Genomic DNA, 22,196 nt, shown 5'->3' on the forward strand with positions numbered 1-22,196 from the left:
CCTGAGCTGCAAAGCTTGGGTACAGACCTGCTGTTATAGACTGATATATTGTTGAACATTCCACAAAAAAACAAGCAACTGGACCTTGAGTTAAAGGTCCAGTTTGTAGGATTTAGATGCAGAAATGTAATTAATTAATAATAATGAGAAAAATCGATGGAAACTAAGAACAGTTGTGTTTAAGGATAGAGTGAGGCCATTCCATAAGGTAGGAGCAGAAGCTCGGTCACCTTTAGTTCCCAGCTTAGATTTCGGGATGGCAAAAGCCTTTCATCATCAGACCTCAGTGGTCCCATCGTGGACAGGGGATAGAGCAATTCAGGAATACGAAGTTGGTCCAGCCTGTGTAACGATTTATACGTGATTGAAAGGATTTTAAAAACATTGACCGATCCAAAGATGGTAGCAGCAGCTAGGTCGGACAAGCTTGACAATGGCGATGCTGGCCCTATCTAGCCCAAGTCCCCAGGAAGAGTGCCAGGCTTTGAAACCAGTTTTCGTAGTGGCCGAACTGTGTAATTACATTGTTGTGATGCACTGTGGTCCAAAAATACTTTTTCCCCATAAGCTTACATTGTGAAAGAAGCATCTGTAAAACGATGGATGAAAAATGATGGTCTTAATTTGAGCCATACGGTTCCAAAAAATTTGGAATGTCTTGAAGAGCCGCACGATTAAATTATTTTATCCCCATTCAAGTTAGCTGGGCGTTAAACCATAAGTTAGCCGACCAGCTGTCCCCTTTACCCCTTCTTGGGATGGAAAAAGTTTGTTATGTATTTAACGTTATTCCTGACTAATGATACAGAGCATGGTGCTGACCTTTATCTGTTAGCTAGCGTTTTGCTAACATTGGCTAATATAATGTGTGTGTACATCATAATGTTACTTTTGAACAAATGAGGGGTCTTGGGTGATGGTGTTAATGTTCAGATGAATGTGAGGTCGCACAGCCGAATTCAGTCTTCACATTGGACAAAATGTGTCTTTGTTTTGGGGACCGGGATAAGTACAGTGCCTTCCACACAGTCATGGTGTCGAGTGCCCAGCAACATCTTTTAACCATCATGCTTAGTTGTTTTCCTTTTGAATACAGACAAACCTAGCACACAGAAGTTGAATAGTAAGTGGCAAAGTTGGCCAAGGGACATGGTGGTACAAAGCTTGCTCAACTGTTATTAGACCACGGTACAAAAATGGGGGGAATTTAGCAAAATTTAATTCTTCACTCTACTGGTTATCAGTGTAGATTGGCCAACACTGATGTAATGTGTGACCTATGTCTTGTATTTGTTAGAAGCCTGTCACAATTTGGGCAAACTGGGGCCAAGGCATAGGGGAGCGACTCAGGGTGTTGAACAGTAAATTATAATAATCAAGACAGCAGAAGACAAACATGAATGAAATTTTTCCAAGTCTTGAAAGGATAATAAAGCTTTGATATTGGCTGTTTCTTTGTTGGAAGAAACAGGATTTGACCACTTCCTTTACATGCCGCCGAAAATGTTTCTGTTGATCAAGGATAACTCAAATTTTTTGTGTCTTGTTTAACATTTACTGCTAAGGGATTAATATGTTGTCGTATTTTACTAGAGATGCACTCAGGGCCTATAAGGAGGACTTTTGTGTTGTCAGGAATAAGTTGGAGGAAGTTATCTGACATCCGGTTCTTGATGGTGACAGTTTACTGAGGTCATCCAATTTGAATGAAAAGTATATCTGGGTATCATCTGCATAACATTAATTTTGTTGAAGGTGAAGGGGCAGGCAGATCTAGAGAAAGAGAACTGATTGTTGAGTCTCACTCTAACCCAAAGCGTCAGCATTTGGTGACCTGGGAATGAGACTCAACAACTATCTTTCTCCAGAATTACTGCCTAACTTTTAGGCATCTAAATAAGGAACGGGCCGCATTTCCAGGGAGAATATAACAGGACCAAGGACAGAACCTTGGGGTACGTCACATGTCAGTCAGGCAGATAAGGAGACATTGTCAATGTCCACAGAAAAGAGACAATGGCGGAGCAGAACACTCACTACTGTGCATCCTAATTTTCAAAATACTACTGTTGTATTGTCCGTGAATTTAGTTATGAGACTTTTTAGGCGGGAGTGTAGTTGCTTCAACTTCAAATCAAAAATGGTTGATTGATTAACAAAGAGGCTACTTGAAAATTTGGTCAACGCTCATGGTACCTTGCTGAGAACAGCCTTATCTGGGCAAATCCTTTTGAAATTTGCTGCCTGCTATGATGTCTGTAGAAGTTAAACATGAGATTTAATTCATATTGGGTATATCTAATGGGTTATCTTCGTTCTCATAGTCTCTCAGAGCAAAGTTAAGGCTCATAAGGTATTTTAATTCAACAAGTTACTAGAGCAATGTTTTTGTACTTTTGACAAATTGTTTGCTTGTCCTTATTCCCTATTGTAGAAATGTGTTATACTTGTTATTATGGCTATTATTATGCATTAAAACTGACGTTAAGCAATATTTCAAGGGACAACTAGGAAAACTAGGCCCTTATGACTGGCAGGTGGCCAATGAGAGCCTCTTCACCAGCAGGCAAAAAAACTGGGACTGAGTATTGATTTTGAGTGCTTGTAAAAGTGCCTGTAAGTCAGGGAAAGAGTTGGAGCCAGGTTTCCATCCATAATGATAAATATCTTATTGAAGTGTCAGTGTGTTACTCTTTGTTTTGCCCAGGAACTCTGTTACTTCTTCTGGTGTGGACTGCAAATCATGCCAAAAGAAAGTAGAATAATTTATAAGACAAACAAAAATGTTCCTGGTTCTCTGCTTTTGGTTATATACTGAGGGAGCCTTCTTGAGATTCTTTTTGAAGGAACTGCTGAGCTTTAGTTTGCCAGGCCAAAAATGAAACCTAACACAGACAACATCATCGATGCAGTGGTCCATGGAATTAAGTGTACTTTTGGTCTGTGAATACATTCATCTAGTTTCACAGTGTAATGATTTATACCCTATTTCAGAAGCCTGAGCACACCCACGGGCAAAGGGGTAGTGTGCATGCTGCCACCTGGTAGTGATACTGTGTAATGGATGCTGTACTCAGTTCCCCCCCTGGCAACCCCGACTGCTAGTACAGGTGCCACGGTCAGCACACTGGTCGTCTGTAGAAGAGGAATGTTACATTTCTTCTGTGGCTGCGGAGGAGAAAGAAGCCCTGCCAATGACATGACATTTTGATAGTTTTTTAGAAGTGTTCAGTCAAAATGATTATGGGTGCAGCCAGAACTTTCTCCAGCGCTGACACAGCGGTCGGGCTATACCAGACTACCCTGTAGGAGGCTCCACAGGCAAGCCAGCGGACTGTGACCAGCACCTCATTTTCATGGCTCCATCCACAGGCCTTATTGCCGGGGCAGCATCTGGACCAGCATGTTGATGCTGTTCCTGGATAGCCTAATGGCTGGTTTCAAGTCAGCTACAGAAAAGAACATGTAGAGACAGGCAAATGGTCATGCTTTGTAAGGGACTTTGGTCCAGAGCAGTATTACCCCCTCACACAACGTGACAAAGCTGAGCCACTCACTGCCACGAGGATGTAATGATGCACACCTGTTTTCACTTTAACTAATTGAGCAGATGAACTGCCTGCATCACAGGCAGAGGGAAAAAATAACCCTAATGGCAACAGTTGAATTTTATTACCTAACACATGACAAACTGTTGTGAAAAGGGAGGGAAGCAGCCTTTTCACAGCAGCAAAACCACACATCTGAGAGGCAGGAATCAGAATAAGTGAATTTCCATTCCATCCATTATATGCATTTTCTATTTGCACATAAATATAAACCTGAGGGGGAATGCCAGAAATGTTAAAAAGTAAAAACATTGATATAACGTTTTCACGCATTTGTTGAGGTGGAAAAAACAGACCTAGCAAATAAGTCATGATGTACATCAAGCATGTGACTTCAACATCCACCGTAGCTTCTGCCCCACCGAGGAGACTAAAGCTGACAAAAACAACTGTATTGCCAACTGGAGAGTTTGTGCCAACAGCTGTTAATCCTGATAAAACTAACTCCTAAAGTTCACAGAACACTGGTGGAGGAAAAGACGCATAAATTAAAATCTTCTTTTGCCAATTTTCTGGAAATTTGTTTAAAATTTGCAATAAATTTGGTGAGAGACTTTGCTTGATGGATTAAACATATGAATACAAGGAACTGTCAACTGGCTATAAAACAGTCTCAATTTAATACTGATGCCTCTATATATCTGTGTTCGACTGTCAAAAAGTCTCACCCTATGGAGAAAACTTTCTCTTCCTCATCTTCTGTGTTGTGTTCACTGTCATCACAACAAGCCTGCAAGGGTGTGAGACTGCAAGACTTTAGAGCCTACTGTTTGACCAGCCTAAAGACTACATAAATAAAAAGCATTTTGATATATATTTCTGTATCATGATGTGGTTAAATATTAATTTTGGCCTATGTAATTCAAATAATGATAACATTTACATTCATAGAGAGTTCTTTCTTTTAGCGGACTCTCTGGAAGTCTGCAGTGAGTCCGCTTGAGGCCCCTTGTGGATTGAATGAATTGTGGGTTTGGAGAGCGCTCAGCACTCGCACACTTCCTGGGAAAGTCTCCATGGGCCTCAGCTTTAGGTCGCCCCCCTCCCTCGTGCTATTGGCTGCTAAATCTTGGGACCTGTAGCCAATCAGTCCGTCTGCGGCTATAAAATGCTGAGTAGCTTCCAGGGCTCATGGCTACGTTTGCCGCCTACTTACACCCAAGAGGATGAGTTATTTGTCTGTAACTCTTTTAGAAGTTTGTGTCAGATTAATGTCAGAAAAGCAGTTATTGTGTTTTTAAATTTCAGTCAACCAGTTAATCTTATTGTCTTAACTTACTTTTTTTGTGCGTCTTACCTGTTGTCTTGGATTGTAACTTTTTTTGTGACTTAATTTTGTAACTTATTTTTTGGAAGTTTTTTATTTTATTTGTGATTTTATTTCTACTCAGGGCTGCTTAGTTTGTTATTTTGGCCAGGTCTCTCCCTGAAGTTACATTTAATCTTCAATATCTGGCAAATAAAACCTGAAACACCTTTACGTCACTCCCCCTCTCTAACTTGAGGTTGTTACATACAGCTGAGTGCTCCCTGTCAGTTTTTGAATGATATTAACACCAGACTAGAGCGTTTAACTCGCTTTCAGCTCTCTAGTCTTTTTTTTCACCTGGCGGTACATTGTGTATTTTCCTCTCTGTTCTGTTCAGTTACAATATTTAACATTCTCATTAGCAGACTATGGCGATTCCTGACATACAAGTAGCTCTGATTGAACATGCGTAATTGGATTAGATGGCGTACACGAGAAGTGGAAAAGGAATGACTGATTAAGAGGGTCAATCTCCTCTCTCCTGTACGGCACCCACACTGTTAATTACCTCCTTCCTGTCACAAACTGCAGTCACATTACTGCCGTGGCATTTTGCTCCCATGTAGCTTTGCTGCCAAACCCCCAACAGCTGAGACTCGACAGTCATAAAGGCTGGATAGACAGCAGGGAGCAGCTGTGACCGTAAACTCAGTTAACTGAAGGTTCAACGGTTTGTGGTCAAACTTATGCCTACACCTGTAGACAGGTGTAGTCAGATACATGTCCAGATAACACTGTGTAACGTGGATACAATAGCAGCACTCTACATAATGTGGTTTTGTAATGGACACAGAGTTCCTGTTATGATTGTCACTGTGCTCAGAGAGTTAGTTTAGATAAAGACATTAGTGATAAATGGCCTGTAGAAGTGCAGTTACTGCTATTTCCAGAACATTGTTAAACCTGTCACTTATTTCAGCTCCCTATGACGGCCTCTGTTTGAAAGTTATTGTGCGCTTATTAGAGCAAATTAGGTCAGATGGCAGCAGTTCACTAGAGTTTCATAATTAATCAGGATATTATAGTCAGATAGTAAGAAAACAAAACAAAAACAAAAACTGCAGCTTCTGCGATGTGGATATAGCACTTGGCCATCAAGTGCTATATTGAGGCAGAGTATTGGCCACCTGTCAAATCCATACTCAAATCCACACAGGGCTAGCATATCATCAGAGTAACCTCTAACTGCTGCTAACTGTAGCAGCCGTTAGCACAGTTAGCCGTGCAGTTAGCAGTCTAACTGTGGGGGAGTGTTGGTGCTAACACCACTAGCATGGGAGCTTTGGACTTGCTGGGCTAGCTGGTTAGCATGCTTATTTCAGTAGATATCTTTTCAGCACGATACATAGACATCATAATGTCAAAACTGTTATTTCTTCAAATTCTGTGGATAATTTTAGTTAATTTTCGAATGTTTTCAACTGAAATTCTAACATATTAATAGTTTTTTCAGGGATGATCATTCCCACCAATTGTGAATCATATCTTGTTCGTAATATCTTAACATGCAGCCCCATGATACACTTGCCAGCATGATACCAGCCTGTTCTCACTCCCAAAGCGTCAAATACAGCAGCCTGGTCAGTTGCCTTATGCTAAGTTTGACGCTGTAGTTACCCCTCAGGTGCAGTCGTAAAAAAGAGAAAGAAAAGTCCAAGCCAGTCGGCGGTCAGGTTAGTTGGATGGGTCACATACGGGACTTTAGCGCAGGGATGGGGGTTCGTGTCCCAAGTTTGACCAGGAGTCAGGATTGATTTGTGATGTAATTTACCTCTCTGAATGTACATGATTGAACCTTTTACTGAAAGTATGATCTTTTCATAAGCCTAACCAAGTAGTTTGTGTGCCTAAACCCAATCAAACCACAGCCATTCACAATGTTAATAACAGTCCAAAAGTCAGAATATGTAGTTATATGCAACATTTTTGTCGGTAAGCTTTATTTAGAAAGTCAAACCAGACATTACATTATTGTTGCCCTTCACTCTCCCACACTGATGCTGGAGGTAGAGCATCATAGTTTTAAGTGTTGGTAATACTTTATCAAACCTCTGTAGGAGGAGGACTGTAAGGACCCCAAGAAAGTTAGAGGACACAGATTTAGCTTACAAAACTTACTTTAACTACTGTAACTCCTGAATTGAAGAAACTTCCTTTCTTAATTAAAATAAAATATATGTTACTGACAGAAACGTATTAATACAAAAATACAAAATAATACAAAAAAAACGAATATGCGAGAGAGAGAGAGAATTTGGAGATTGGCTCCATTAGGTGCTCACATTTACATGTGGCTGCCAAAGCAGCCAAGCACCCACGGAATTGTGCCTATGCCAGATGACACTGTGTTGTGTTGCAGCAAAAGTTGAGCCAGGTTCATCAAGATGACCCTGTGTTTTTTTCTTATTATTCTAATCCACCGTGTTGGCACCTCTGCCAGGCCAACACACAGCTCTCACTGATAACAGACAGAGGAGAGGGCATTTTTTCAAGCATCGCTAATGTTTGTCTGAACACAATCCTAAATTATATCCAGGGATCAACAAATAAAGATGTTTCAGCCACCACTGGAATACTAATAGTGATGATATTGGAATTAATAAGCCTTAATTAGTGAGCATATGAATGCACTGGAACAACAGACTACTTAACATGTTTATTAAAATGAAACTTAAGGTTTCCAAGTGAGTCCTCCCTCATCTCCTATGTGCAAAGTTCACTTTACTTTTCAGCCCAGTTGCCCAGATATAATGTTTCTGCAAACCACAATTATTTCCAAGGTTGACATTTGTACCAAACTTGGCATATCACATTCACATTATATGCTTATTTGCTGATTTTCACATCGGAGGTGAAGGGGAAGGGGGGAGTTATTACGAGCCACAAGGCCACCAAGCAGGCGACCGCAGTTCGACTCGGGAAGGCGTACCGTCACTTGCCATTTTTGTGGCGACAAAAACAGGTGTTTTTTTGAGGAGACCTCTGGACATTTCCAGACATTTGTTTGTGGCGACCAAACCCAGCAATTTTTCATGGAAAGTCAGACCATCTCCATCCATGATTGAGGCGACCAAAACAGGTATTTTAAGCAGAACCATGATGTTTTCCTAACCAAAACCAAGTGGTTTTTGTAACTAAAGTACAGCACTGTGACAAGACAGAAATAGAAAATTGAACCAAAACAAACCTAAAGTAGCAACATAAAGAAACAAAAAATGCAGCAGAAGTGCCCTCCTGGACGCCCCTATGGTAGATAAAACTCAATAAAGTGCCCAACAGAACCCTCTACGGTGTACACATGAATGTATCACTATTTTCTACAAACTGGTGCCCCAACACATACAGCTGGTGCCCTTTTTATTTAATTTTTTGCCCCTGCCCCTCAACACCCAGAGTCCGCCACTGCAATTGGTATTAGTGTCTGTCCTGATCTTCCAGCTGTGAGCTTATTCCAGCTGTTTATGTTTCCTAGACTGAAGGCTCATGCACCACTTCTCCCTGCTCCCTGTCTGTACTGGTTGGAGCCCAGTAACTCCACAGGATGCCCTCACATCTGTGGCCAGTCACGGACAATATCACTCGAGCCTCAAGACCAGCCTGGGTGAGGTGTCGGACAGCTGTGCTCTCCAGCTGTGATTTGTGTAACTCATTTACGCCGACTGTCTGGCTGATTTGGGGTCGCATTTGTCTGAGAAAGTTGTACCCTATGGGCTCATAAAGCTACCACGCAGATATCTGTTCAGAGGCTGCTCAGCATGTTCGGAAGTTTTAATGTAACGAGGACAAAAGGGATGAACAACTAAAACTTGTACAGAGAAGTTTGGATTGTCAGGTGCAGAGAAGACGCACTCCCTCTAATGTTCTTTGGCTTTTTGTAGTCTGTTTGGAGGCACGAACGCACTCGCTCTTGTTGTCAAAGCATTTCCAACTAAAACACTGTCTTGGCATTTTTCTGTTTCCTTGTCTGCCACAGTTTTTGCTCTGATGATTGTGATCAGAGATACAACTTCCAAACACCTGCAAAGCTTAAAATTGTTATTTTATCAGGGATTCAAACACATCTGGATCTGAAGGTAGTTTCGTCCTTATCAAAATTCTTGAGACGATGCATGAATTGATCTCTTGTGTTTTACAGTTGACTGAAGCACTGCACTAACATCTTCTGTCCCACTTTCCCTTTCTATCGAACACTTCCATAGCCTGTGCCGAGCTCGTTTCTTGTTTATTTATTGTTATCTTTATGTCTTTTAACTGCCTCCTCAGCTCTGCATGTTTTATTCACCTATTTTCTTCACCGTGCAAGATTCCGTGCTTCGATAATGAAATAAAATGTAAGAGCTTCTCCATTTTCCTTGTGAGTTATTGGTGGTGATAACCAGGCTACGTCCTGCAAAGAGATGATTGGCAGCTGAGCCTCAGAATCAAGATGGGAAAAAATTATAGATTTTCAGTATTCCAGGCAAAGCCAGACAAAATAGTGCGCTGAGGTGAATTTACGTTCACGCTGCATTTATTCTGTCAAAATGTATCATTATTACATGTCGTGGTCTTAGCCTTTCAGCGAATGTGACACATTGGATTCCAGTGGCAGCTTGTGGAGATGATGATGCTAACCAAGACTTACACAAAGTAAGGCTCTGTAGGGCGTAAGCCATGAGCTGTGAGTGTCACCAAACATCATCCCGCAGAATGGGTTAAAAGCACAGAAGCCTCCCCTCACACAAGTAACGTTAGCATAAAAAGAAAAGTAGCACTAAGATACTGGAAGAAATTCCTGTTGTTTGGCTGCTGCACAGGTTAAGATTACAGCACCTCATTCTGGATAACATATTAATAATGCAAACATCTATGAAAGTCCCACTGTTTGCTCAGAACATACAAGATACACCCTGCCCTCATCAGCTGGGTCTTTGCTGAAATTGGGCGACGGTGGGGTACACCCTGGATAAGTTGCCAGTTCATCACAGGGCTCACATATAACTGACAAACAACCATCAACGCTAACAATCACACCTACGAACAATTTAGAGTAACCAATAAACCTAACATTTGCATTTCTTTGGATTGTGGGAGGAAGCCGGAGTACCCGGAGAGAACCCACGCAGACACGGGGAGAACATGCAACTCTGCACAGAAAGGTCCTGCCCGGTCTCGAACCCAGGTCCTTCTTGCTGTGGGGCTAAATTAAAACTAATAACTTTTGATTTATGTTCATAGCTGAAGTTACATGAGTAGTTATTTTAACCCAAACCAAGATTTTTTCCTAAACCTACCAAACTGGGGGGGTACAACAAAGGTCCAGTATATCTGTCGCTGGTGCGCTGCAACGGTCCTGTTGTTTTGGGAACAGGTTCATTTTGGGAGTCAGTTGCAATCAAACTATTCAGTCGTTCAGTAGGTATGAGGATGTGTTGACTCTAGATATGTGTTAAACAAGCTGTCTTGACTTTAATCTTTCTCCACCTGCCGCTGTGAAGAACCACCCACCATAGTAGTACTTTACATCATCTTAAATCTAGGCTTTGGAGCTAAAAGCTGATTCTGCACTGTGAGCAAACTGGGAAGAATCCTTGAGGTAGAACATTTCCCACTCATTAACTGTGATTTGTGCAGTTGAAGGCACAAAAACAACTTTTCATGTTAATCCACCTATAAGCTCTCAGTCTTTGTAAACTGAGACTAAATGCTGACAAAACTGAAATGATTTTCAAGGTCGAAGAGTACAGATGTATATCAGATTGTTACTTTACGTGAGAAGGTGATTGAGAGAGTCTCACCTTGCAAATACCTGTAAGATCTGTCATTCAAACATCAAGTGTCTTACAAAACAGCTCAGCATCAAATGAAGTTTCTGTTATACAAAATAAAATGATGTTTTTCTTGTTTTGTCTTTCTGACTGTTACCAGCAATTGATTAAAGTGCCATTTTATATATGCATGCAAATCCATGTTACATTCAGTTCACCATGTTGCACTGCAATTGGTCTCTGATTTGGGTTTTTGCACACATCACTGCAGCTTCTTTTAGATAAGAACGTTGGTTTGTCTTGCTGGTACATATTGCTGCCTCCTTATTTGTGACTAAATATGGAAGAATACATTTTGTTATGATTAAAACAGATAAAAACGAGTTATTTAAGTAAATAAACAAGTAATTTGATCACATACAGATTTAGCTGGCAAGTGGCAATAACTGATTTGATACCCCCTTATTTGTACATCCCATGACTGTGGATGACGCACAGGCAGAGGTATTATTCCTTATTATTGAAAATGTTGACGTCGTACTTTAAGTTTCCAAACGCATATTTGTTGCGGCTTTCCCTGAAGACATAACTCTGGTCTTGATTTGTTTACTGGGTTTTAGGTTGAAGAATGCAAATTGAATTATGTGGTTGGTATAACTCAGTTAGGATGATGCACGGCTCAGACACGTGACACCTGCTTAACATCAGCAGCTCCAGTCCTGCATCAACAACATATCGTCCCTAGAAAGCAGGGAAAGCGCAGCCACACTTTGGTACACGAGGGGTGAATGACGACAGGTTTTTGTGGATCCAACTGTAGAATCTCTCAGCGGCAGGCTTTTTAACCCACGCATTGTCTTACAGCTCTGACATTCCCTTAATTCCTCACCCCTGTCATTGTTCCCCTGCACACACCGACACTCAGCCAAACTCAAGTCTTGACCTTTGTTCAACCTTGACTTTTCTGCCCCTCCTCACTCTTGTATTTTATCAGCAGAGTTGTCAGCTCTGACCTTCTAGGTTATTTAACAGTGCAACAGCCTGGGGAAAGTAAAAGTCATTGTGTCTCACTGCCTTTCCTCATGTAAGGAAGAACACTGGTGTAGAAAGAGCATGCATAAATAAAGCAAATGCATCTCCCAGTTTTTGACACGCTCATATTAAATGACTTCAACATCTAAATTGGCAATAAAATAGTTTATTCTCTAAAGCGATGGCTGACAAAAGAAGTCAGTGTTCTGCCATCAGCAGCATTTCAGGCAGTGAAGAGTTCATACATACCAGGATCTGACTTGGAGAATGTGTCCACATCCAGTAGACTCCTGTGGAAACAGCAACAGTGCAGGTCAAAATGGATCCAAACGGTCCAAATTGTTTTACAGTAGCACAGCCTTATGTATGAGATACATTTTCTGGACAAAATTCTGTCATCAGCATTCTCCTAAACAACTGAAGTAGATGGGGACTTGTTTTAAAATGTAAAAAACACGCTTAAAAAAAACCCAACATAAAATGGCTCCACAGTTTGTCTGATGTAATCCAAGTCTCTGGAAGCCAGAGATCCCAAATTGATTTGAAAGATGTTTTTTATGCCCTCAACGTGCAGTCGAGCTCATGCACCCACTTTAGATGGGGTGTGTGCTAATGCTTTGATCTTAGCAGCTACAGTGATTTCAGTAATTCATAAAAGGGTAAATAACATCTTTTCAAATCAATCTGGGATCTCAGGATTCCAGAGACCAATCCAAGTTTGAGACTTTGATTAAGCCGGATCCTGTACTGATTTGACCTTGGGTGTAAATAGCATCTTTTCAAATCGATTTGGTACTTGGTACATTTCAAAAAAAGTCTCTATCTACTTCAGTTGTTTAGGAGAATGCTGCATTGCTGTTTTGCCGTGAAGCTCCAGAAATATTTTGTGGACTACGAAACTTCACCTGAATTTCCATCGGCATGAGGGTGAGTATATAATGCGTGAATTTTCATTTTTGGGTGAACTTTTCCTTTAAGTCAAGCTGACCAGCTGCTGGCTGTGTTACTGTCATTACGCAACCATGGGCCTATACAAAAACACAATAATTTAAGGTAAAAAGAATGGAAAAATACCCTAAATTTACACTGGAGTTTTGTACAAAGCCAAGCCCAGAAGAAAATGTGCTGCTCACAATCGTCTTTTTTTGTTTTTGTCAGAAATAACTCTATTTATCTATTCAGAGATTATGCTGAAATGTTTCTCCCAACCCTCCTCCCCTCCTTAGAAGAAAAAAAGGAGAAAAAATAAATAAATAGATCTGAGAATATGCCAGAGAATACAGTAAACACACGAAAAGTCAGACTTCTTTTGTTGTGTTCTGATGTTTGAAATGCTTTTTTTTTTTTTTTTCTCAATCTATGGAGGGAAATTAAAACACAAAAAACTTCCCTATCTATCTCCCCCATCTGGGCTCAAGCCCCCCCAGGTTTGGGGCTGTCTAACTCAGGTGTCTGGCCACTTCAAGTCTGGCTGATCTCAGGAGGGAGCAACAGCCATTCATTATTCAGGAGTGGATCGGAGAGACAGTCAGCACACCACCAGGCAGGCAGGCAGGCAGGCAGGCTGACAGCCGGCAAAACCCTGACTGAGTCGCACTGCTCCGTCAGTTAGTCAGCCAGTCGGTTACAGAGCAGCCGAGCATTCAGTTAGGGCAGGCTGACAGCAAACAGGTCAGGTACATGTGAAAGACGTTTTGTTTCAGGGTTACAGAGTCAACATTACAGATGGATCCTGAGGATTAGGACTGAATTCTACTATAACTTGATATTTCAGTGTCACAGAAAGCAATCCAGCTGCACCATCAACAATCAACCATGCATGTCTGTGAATATGAAATGTAATCATCGCCTGGATTTATGGAAATCAAGGTTTTTCACTGAAGGCTGCTGATTTACATGAGAGCAATAAAGGGCATCAGAAAGTAAAAGGTCATAGATAGATAGATAGATAGATAGATAGATAGATAGATAGATAACCTTTCTTTGAAGATCATTTTTGCCCGCTGATTAACTTAAATGCCTCACACTTAAAAATCTTAAACATCAGAAATATTCAGGTTTGGTCTCAGAGGTGGTGGAGAGGTGGAGGCGTGCTGGGGAATAACCCTCAGCAGAAGGTACCAGTGATGGTTCAGAAGAAGAAATCTAATTAACTTGTGTCACTTTGATGCTGCTGCATGTGAATTTGAATTTCACATCAGACAGATTCTGACATCACAGACTTTAAACTGCATCATATATGCATCTGTATGAGAGTTATTGGACCTTACCGGCACGACACGGTAACTTCTATCTTAGTTGCAGGGACTCTGGTGTTGAGAGGGTCGAATTCCCCTATTGATGCCATCATCTCGACTCACGACTCCAACGAGCATCCGCCGAGAAACTAGATCGGATCATTCACAACAGGCTCGTGATCGCAGTAAATCCATTGTCTTCCTCTTCTTCTTTTTCTTCTTGTGCGTTTTTTTCTCTCTTTGCGCTTCTGGAGCAGAGAGCAGCGGAGGAGGGAGAGACAGGAAAAGCACTGAGAGAGGAGAGAACGAGAAACAGAGGGAGGGAGAGAGGGAGTGAAAGTTGTGAGGCAGATTTAAAGTTCATTCATCCTTCATGCGCTCACGGTGCGCTCCATGTGTCCGTCCGGCGCCGAGGAGGAGGAGGAGAGCGCAGCCAACCGGAGGCACCGGCAACAGCACGGTGGTGTCTCCCTCCCCCTCCCTCACTCCTCCAGTGTGTGTGTGTGCGTGTGTGTGTGTGTGTGTGTCATTTATTCACCTGTTACCAAGGCTATTAACGCCGGTATTCATCTAATACAGTAGGTGACACTTTATAATAACCGTCATTAATAAATGGTAAATGTAAAGTTAATTTAATTTATTTAAATTGTGATTTCACTGTTAATAGACAATGAAATGTTTTATCAATCATTTTGTTAAGCAATTTTTTTTGTACTGGAAATTTGCACCTGATCTTTATAGTACATGTAAATAGTTAATAAATAATGTGTAGTTCATCTTTAAACGTTATTCAGATGTCATTATATGTTTATAAACCTTTACAATTTCTAAATAAATGGTGTGTAATGTAAGTTATTGTTTGTCAGCAGTAAAATAACCGTTAAGTAAAGTTTAATTAACTATGAATGAACCATTTATTAATGATGGTTATTATAAGTGTCACCATCTAATATTTTTCTAGGCTTGAATGAATCAATTAGCAAACCTTCATTAGTTGAGTTATATTTTTGCTCAATTTAAAGGTGACGTATTATGCTTATTTTCAGGTTCATCATTTTATTTTGGGTCACTACTAGAATATGTTTACATGCAAAAAACACATCAGTTTTCTCATCCTGTCCACTGCTGCAGCTCTGTATTCCCCCTCTGTCTGAAACACTCTGTTTTAGCTCCTGTGTCTTTAAGGACCCCCCTCCCGAACACCCAGTCTGCTCTGATTGGTCAGCTCACACACACCTGACCCAGCACCTCTAACAACAACAGAGCAGCTGTGCTAAATCATTCTTACGCACCAAAGTAGCTGCTAGGCATGAATTATGCAAATGTGATGTAGTGTGATGTCACAAAGTCACAGAATTAAAGGTGGAACTACTGACGAGGCATTTCAGGAGCAGTGTTTTCTGTGGGAGAGAGGAGCTTCTGAAGGTGAGGACTTTGACCTTTTTAACTTTCAAGATCTTTTACATGCACCAGAACCTAAACTAAACAAAAAAGCACAATAGATCTGCTTTAAATTGACAAAATTAGCAAACTTTTAATTAGTTTAGTTTAGTTTTATTTTGTGCATCAACGAAACATAAAAATTGCATAGGTAACAAATTATATGTTACTAATAAATAATATATATAGGGAGAAGCAGAAAACCCAGTGGGCTTATTGGATGCCACTTCATAAATAATATTAAAGTTAGAGAGAGCACAACATTAACATACAGAGAATAATATGAGTACATAAAGGTTAAGGCAAAATATAATGACAGTAAAAACATCAGTATAAATGCATAAAATATGACTTAATGATGTGTGTGTATGTGGTTTCTTGACCTGTACTGACTCCTGGGCGACAGTAATGATACATGTCACTATGAGAGACATAAATAAAACATGGATACTCAGAGATGTTTTTCTCCTCCTCCCGTCTCTGCTGTCTCCTGAGGTGAAATGTCTCCTCCCGTGTTAAAACGTAATGATGGATTTTCTGCAGTGTGGCACCTGTACAAGTTCAAGTTCAGCTTTAACTCTGAAGGACAGGTGCTTTCGCAGCATAATGTGCAACGTAAAAAGAAACAAACACACATGAAATAACACAGGCTCGGCAGCACTGCAAGGTATTTAATTTTTCAGATGCTGTGCGACAAGAAGCTGATTTATTTGTCTGTGTCACTGTTAATTTGAGGTGATTTTACTGTATTTTGAAAGTTATTGAAATGAAAATGTGTCGGCAGATGCAGTTACACAAAATATATAGACAGACTCACCGATTCAATACTTTAATTAATGTAGGATATACTGTGTGAATCCTAGATTTACTCACTATTACTAAATGATCGAGTCACTGTGAGGTTTTCATTAGTTAACGCATTAATGTTAAAGGAAAAGTTCATCCAAAAATCATTATGTATACACCCTCCATGCTGATGGAAAGTCAAGTGAAGTTTGGTAGTCCACAAAACATTGCCCAAACAATGCAATGCTCCTAAACAACTAAAGTAGATGGGGACTTTTTGTAAACCTAAAATAAAACAACCAAAAACTAAAACTCCATGCAGCTCGTCTGGTGTAATCCAGGTCTTCGGAAGCCCAGAGATCCCAAATTGATTTGGAAAAAATGCTATTTACACCCTCGACGTGTGGTCCAGCTCATGCACTCACTTCGGTGGGGTGCCCGCTAAGACTTTTAGCTAAGCAACTACAGTGAAGATTGGTAGCCATTGCTGTTAGGGTGAGTGGATGATGACTGAATTTTCCTTCGAAAACGTAGCAGGTCTCAGGTGAACACGGACAGACAGGATTTAACAGAAGTTTAACAGAACACCAAATAAACCGACTCTATAGAAGACCCAGTGAGTGTTCATCATGACCTAATTGCTACTTCATACATGAGATAACTTTACTAAAATAATAATAAAATGAAGAAATTTACCACCCACCTATAGCACGTAAACAAGGCATGGAGATCATTGAGTCACTTCTGTGAGAATACCTGATCTGTTTTCAGAGATACTGATCAACATGCCTCTTTTTCTATGAAACTGGGATCCAGCTCATTTGATAGCATATCAATTAATACATCAAGTAGCTGTGAATTCTGATTAATGTGTTAACGAATGAATAAGTCACACTGACCTCATCATTTGCTGATGGTGAGCAACAAGGATTCATAATATATCTGGTAATATTAATTAATGTTTTAAATCAGTAAACCATCACAACCTTGTATGTCTGGTACCTTGATTAAATGTTACCATAGATGCATTGAATGGATTATAAGCCAGTATTTAAATAAAGGTATTATTATTACTTATATTGGCTGTTATAGGTTGTGTCTATGTACATCCACACATGCAATATAAACATAACTTGTTTTAACATTTCTAAAATGTTACTTTCACATATAGTCTGTCAGGATTCTACACTTCAGCTCAGCAAATGAAAATATTCTGTTCAGGTAGTCTACAATGACTTTTAGAAGCTGGTGGGTTTAATGATCCCTCTGAAGAGAAAAGGCTTTGTTTGTTATGAGGTTTAGGTAAGATTGAAGACAAGGTCCTTTTCATGTTTCTTTGCTCATTATATGACTTTTAGGGAAAATTTTAGCACCAATACTGAATTAAACCATGAATATTACACTGTTTTAGAAAATGAAAAAAATCAATCTCAATGAGGTAAAATAAACATTCCACATCAATAATACAGGGATGTCCATGTAAAATGCCCTCTTCTTGTAAGCAGCTGTTCAGTCTGCTCTGAATCATTCACATTTATGTCTTGACATTTGGAGGTTCCCTTCTTTTATCACCTGTGACTGCCAGAGGAACTGCGCTTCTTACTGCTCCACCAACCTTTGGAGAATAAATCACAAGGTTTATATTATTTTTGGACATTTGAGCCGAGATTAAAAAATATATAAATGATAAGGGGAAAAAAGATATATGATAAAATCTAAAAGTAAAAGTCTGTCTGGTGGTGATTCCCATTGAATGCATTTGAAAGGTACAGAGAAAGCCACTGAGTGCACCTTCAGTTTGGATTTTTCATGTTTTCTTGCCAAAGTATCTATTTCACGGTCTAGTCAGGTTTTTTATACCGCTAAACAGTGTCATTAGGCCAGAGGCTTACTTCAGATCAATTTGTTTTGGAAATTTGATTTCTTATCAATATATAATCTATTGTATAATCCTGCAAACCCAAACAAATAACTAATGTACTTTTTTGTTAGTGTTTCTTCAGTTTGTTTCTTTTGAGTGAAGGAGGTGCTACAATCTAGTATCACACAAAAGTCGCAGGGCATATAAGCACAAGGCCTTAACACAGAGAACAGGGTTTACATCCTGACTCCCATATGTGTTTATGTTTAGGCACTTTGGTTAAGGCCTGGCACCCTGGTTATTCATCGAAAGTAAATCTGTTTTTTCACCTGTTGATGCAGACAATCAGATCAGAGGCAGAGAAGGACGGATCATTTGTGAGCGGAAGCTACTAGTAGCATGGCTAAATGCTAGTACCAGGGGAGAAACAGACAAATTATTTTATTTGCTTCTGTTCACTCATTTGCTCTTGAGTTTTTTTTAATCAGTCATTGTGGACAAACAATCACCAGTTGGACCAGCATGCCAGAAGCTTCTCTGTTGCTTAATGACAGTTCAGGGGGTTAAAAGTTCCCCACCACTATGTTGCACAAACGGGCTGTGGAGTGACTCACCCAACCCTATGGCTAATTGCTACAGCGCCTGATTTGGTCTGAACAAGGCCCTAACCATTGGCTACTTGCCACAAGCACAATTTTCCCTAATTCCCCAATGTGTCATTCCTGTCTGACAATATATAATGAAGTGTCCAGTCTTAACAACTACCGTCCTGTGGCTCTCACCCCCGTCCTGATGAAATGCTTTGAGAAACTGGTTCTACTGCACATCAAAGCCAACATCTCTACCAGCCTGGACCCTCACCTGTATGCTTTCAGAACCGACAGAACCACAGAGGATGCCTTATCCACTGCCCTCCACTCACACACCTTGAGATTAACAGCTATTGTGCACTTTGTTGACTTCAGCTCAGCATTCAACCCAATCTAACCCATGAAGACGATTAGAAAACTTCTCACTCTGGGCTTGAGTGCCACACTCTGCAACTTGATATTTGACTTCATCCACATACTCTATAAAAGAGTTATTTTCTTTTTATTTGTGCTCTTATGTAGCATGAAGGGACTTAAACTCCGGTGTTGTTACAAATACATTAACCTTTTACCTTAAATGAAACGATCACATACTGACAGACAGAAAACCTAGGCTAGGCAGTATTATTCCATTTTAGGTTTCCTGGTTGGTCTCTGGACATATAATCTGCTGCGTGCACTGTACTTAACAGGACCTTGGAAGTGACATATGTAATAAATAAAGAGCATGTGGAGGTGGGGGATCATTGGGCGTACGTACTATTTTTTTTACCCCCTAGCTGCCTGGCAATTTAACGTTGCCATGGCAATGAACCATAAGGACATCATGTTTCTGGAGGGAAGTATACGATTAACCTGGGAACAACAATCTGACTCACTGCACTATGTAGACAAAGAAACACCAGAGAATATTTCACCTGAGGACACCCTGGACAGGTAGCACCATCCCGCCCTAATTTATGCCCCCCCTCCACCCACACTTCTAACAATCATGCCATGACTGCTCACCTTATAATAGCAAAAAGGGACGGTTACATCATATGCTGCTTATATTCAGTGGAGCAGGTAATCAAGCAGTCGGGCTCGCACACCCCTGGTCAATTAGTCCAACAGAAGAAACAAGCTGTCATCCTCTAATGAGATGTCTGCGCGTCTATATCTGGAAGGGCTACTCTGTAATTTTCCATTAATCAGCTCTCCTGAAAGCATCATTCACGACACACGCTTTCAAGCCTCCCGCTGTGACCTCATCACCCGCATTACATTTTGAAACTTCGACAGAAATAGCTGCGCTTTGAAGGATGGTATTTTTAGAAAAGAAAGCCGCAGAGGTCTTTGACAATCAGACAAAAGGAAGGAGGAATGTGTGGATGTGTTGTAAGAACAAGAGGAACAATGGTACACGTAAGGGCAATGTCACCATTTAGTATAAGACTCAAAGGTGATGAAAATGGGCCAATAAAAAGGGTGTAAGACAAAAAGGAAACTGTGGCAGCTTGATCTTCTGCTCAACATACAGGTTGAGTCTTTCCGTGACAAAACCAGACTCATCTATGGATCTATACAGAGGTAATAGACAGTGAGTGTGACTGCATCAGTTCTACCGTGGCCTTTTCAAACACCAATAATGACATACAGTTGTTTTTCCCATCTACGTGTCTGTGTTTATGTGTGTGTGTGTCTCTCTGCGTGTGTGCAGAACCACTCAATTTTGCAGCTGATCAGGCAGAAATTGAAATTTTTCATGGGCTGAAGAAAACAGCGGCGAGAGAAATGGGGAGTGAGACAGAAATGGGGGGAGGATGGATGGAAAACGGCGGCCAGATGAAGAAAATGTGAGACGGGGGGAATAAAAGGAAAGAGTGAGAGGAGAGAAGAGAAAGTGTAGTTATTTAGCCATTTTCCACTCCCCCGTCTCCTGATGATCTATAAATAAAGCGAATGGACGATGGAGTGGACAGTGTGTGTGTTTGTGTGTGCTTGTTTGTGTGTTTGTGTGGAGTGGCAGCTAATTATTAAAGGAGGAGAAATCCTGCTTAGTTTCCATTTCAGTGCAGAGCAAAGCAGGTGTCAGACAAATAGTGAAAACCTCCAGTAATGCAAACAGAAACAAACAGACATTTGCCTATTCCTACACTTTCTTCAGTTACTTTTGCTTACTTCCTTTCCCATTCAATAATACATCTGCTGAGGTCACTGTGCTCTAAACCTTCTTATTGAGAGATAATGATAAAAACCTAGTCAGAGTAATAATTTTGTGGTTCTTAAATGAAAGAGTCTGTCCAGAGTTTGTCTTCGATTGTTGTTTTCCTTTTTCCCCATCCAATGAGTTAGATTAGTCCTTAGAAAAATTAGCAATAATTTAAGTTACAGTAACGAGATTATTTTTTTTTTACAGTAAAACCAGTTTATCATGTTGACCATCTTAATTTAGCATATTAGCATGCTAATATTTGCTTATTAGCACACAGGCTGATGGGAATGGAATTAGTTTTGCAGGTATCAGGTATCATAAACCAGAGTATTATGACCTGAAGTATTGGACGATGATGGTGCTAAATGCAAAGTCAGGGGTTCATCAAAGTTATTAGGGTTCATCCTGCAGGGATCATGAATATCTGTACAAAATTTGATGGCAATCTGTCCAATAGTTCTTTAATTTTAGGCACCGACCCACATTGCCCCCCGTAGAGCACTGCCCCCACCATATTCCTTTAAAGCAACATTATGTAACTGTTTTACCTTTATTTTGTTGGTACAGTGTCTTGTTATAGTTGTGTTTTGTGGTGTGAATACAGGGTTTATATGGTTTATGCATGTGTCTTCACAACAGTAATTGTATGGACTCATAACAGCAGTAGAGAAGAACTTACTGTGACTCAACAGATCTTTGCCTTTGTACCTTAATGCTATTTATTTACTTTTGATGTACTGTTTGTTCAACAACAACATTATTTCTTTAAGATAAGCATTCGATTTCAAATTGATGTCACTACTTTGTTGCGGGCTGTACAGAAATGAATATGGGACATTAGCAAACAGCCACGTGTGTCGTTTCTGCAACAGTCACAATTCTGTCTGATTAGGAGATGATAAGCCTGACTGAGTGTGCTAAATGAGACGCGACATGGTTCAAATATCTAGCCACAAGTACACACAAGCAGATACTGATGATGCAGGTAGATGTAAAATATCACTGAAGAGAAGTGCTTATCCAGTGTCCTTGCAGACACCCCCATGGGTTGCTTCTTATAATTTTTCAGAACTCAGAACTGAATGAACTGGTCTCTCCTTTTGTTTCTTAGTGTGTTTCTGAGTAGATCTAGCCTTGCAAAATCTTACCATGTCCAATTTCCAGCACAAATCACAGTTTGAGCTGCCTTTGATGATGTGACAGCATATTTGATTCGCGAGGCTTCTGTCCGAATGGCCCCGACCTCAGCACAAGCACTGCCAACACGCAGTCTGTGATCAGCTGGACCAGATGAGACAACTGGAACAACAGCTCACCACAATCTAACTTCAAAAAAACCCAAATGAAACAGAGGAAGAAAGAAATATTGAATCTGTGAGACATCCATCTCTG

General features: G+C 40.4%; 1 protein-coding gene across 1 annotated transcript in view; it reads right to left on the reverse strand.

Annotated features, from left to right (window-relative positions):
- cpne9 (copine family member IX) overlaps nucleotides 1-14,333 on the reverse strand; it is a 98,576-nt gene extending 84,243 nt beyond the window's left edge. The window contains exons 1-2 of the mRNA XM_084365686.1: nucleotides 13,967-14,333; nucleotides 11,946-11,986 (exon numbers count right to left, since the gene is read on the reverse strand). Coding sequence (XP_084221812.1) covers nucleotides 11,946-11,986; nucleotides 13,967-14,046 — 121 coding nt within the window. The 5' untranslated portion in view covers nucleotides 14,047-14,333. The remainder of the gene's footprint in view (nucleotides 1-11,945; nucleotides 11,987-13,966) is intronic.
- Between the last annotated feature and the right edge of the window lie 7,863 nt (nucleotides 14,334-22,196).

The sequence above is a fragment of the Pagrus pagrus genome, assembly GCF_965226575.1.
Source record: "Pagrus pagrus genome assembly, chromosome: 11".
Lineage (NCBI taxonomy): Eukaryota > Metazoa > Chordata > Actinopteri > Spariformes > Sparidae > Pagrus > Pagrus pagrus.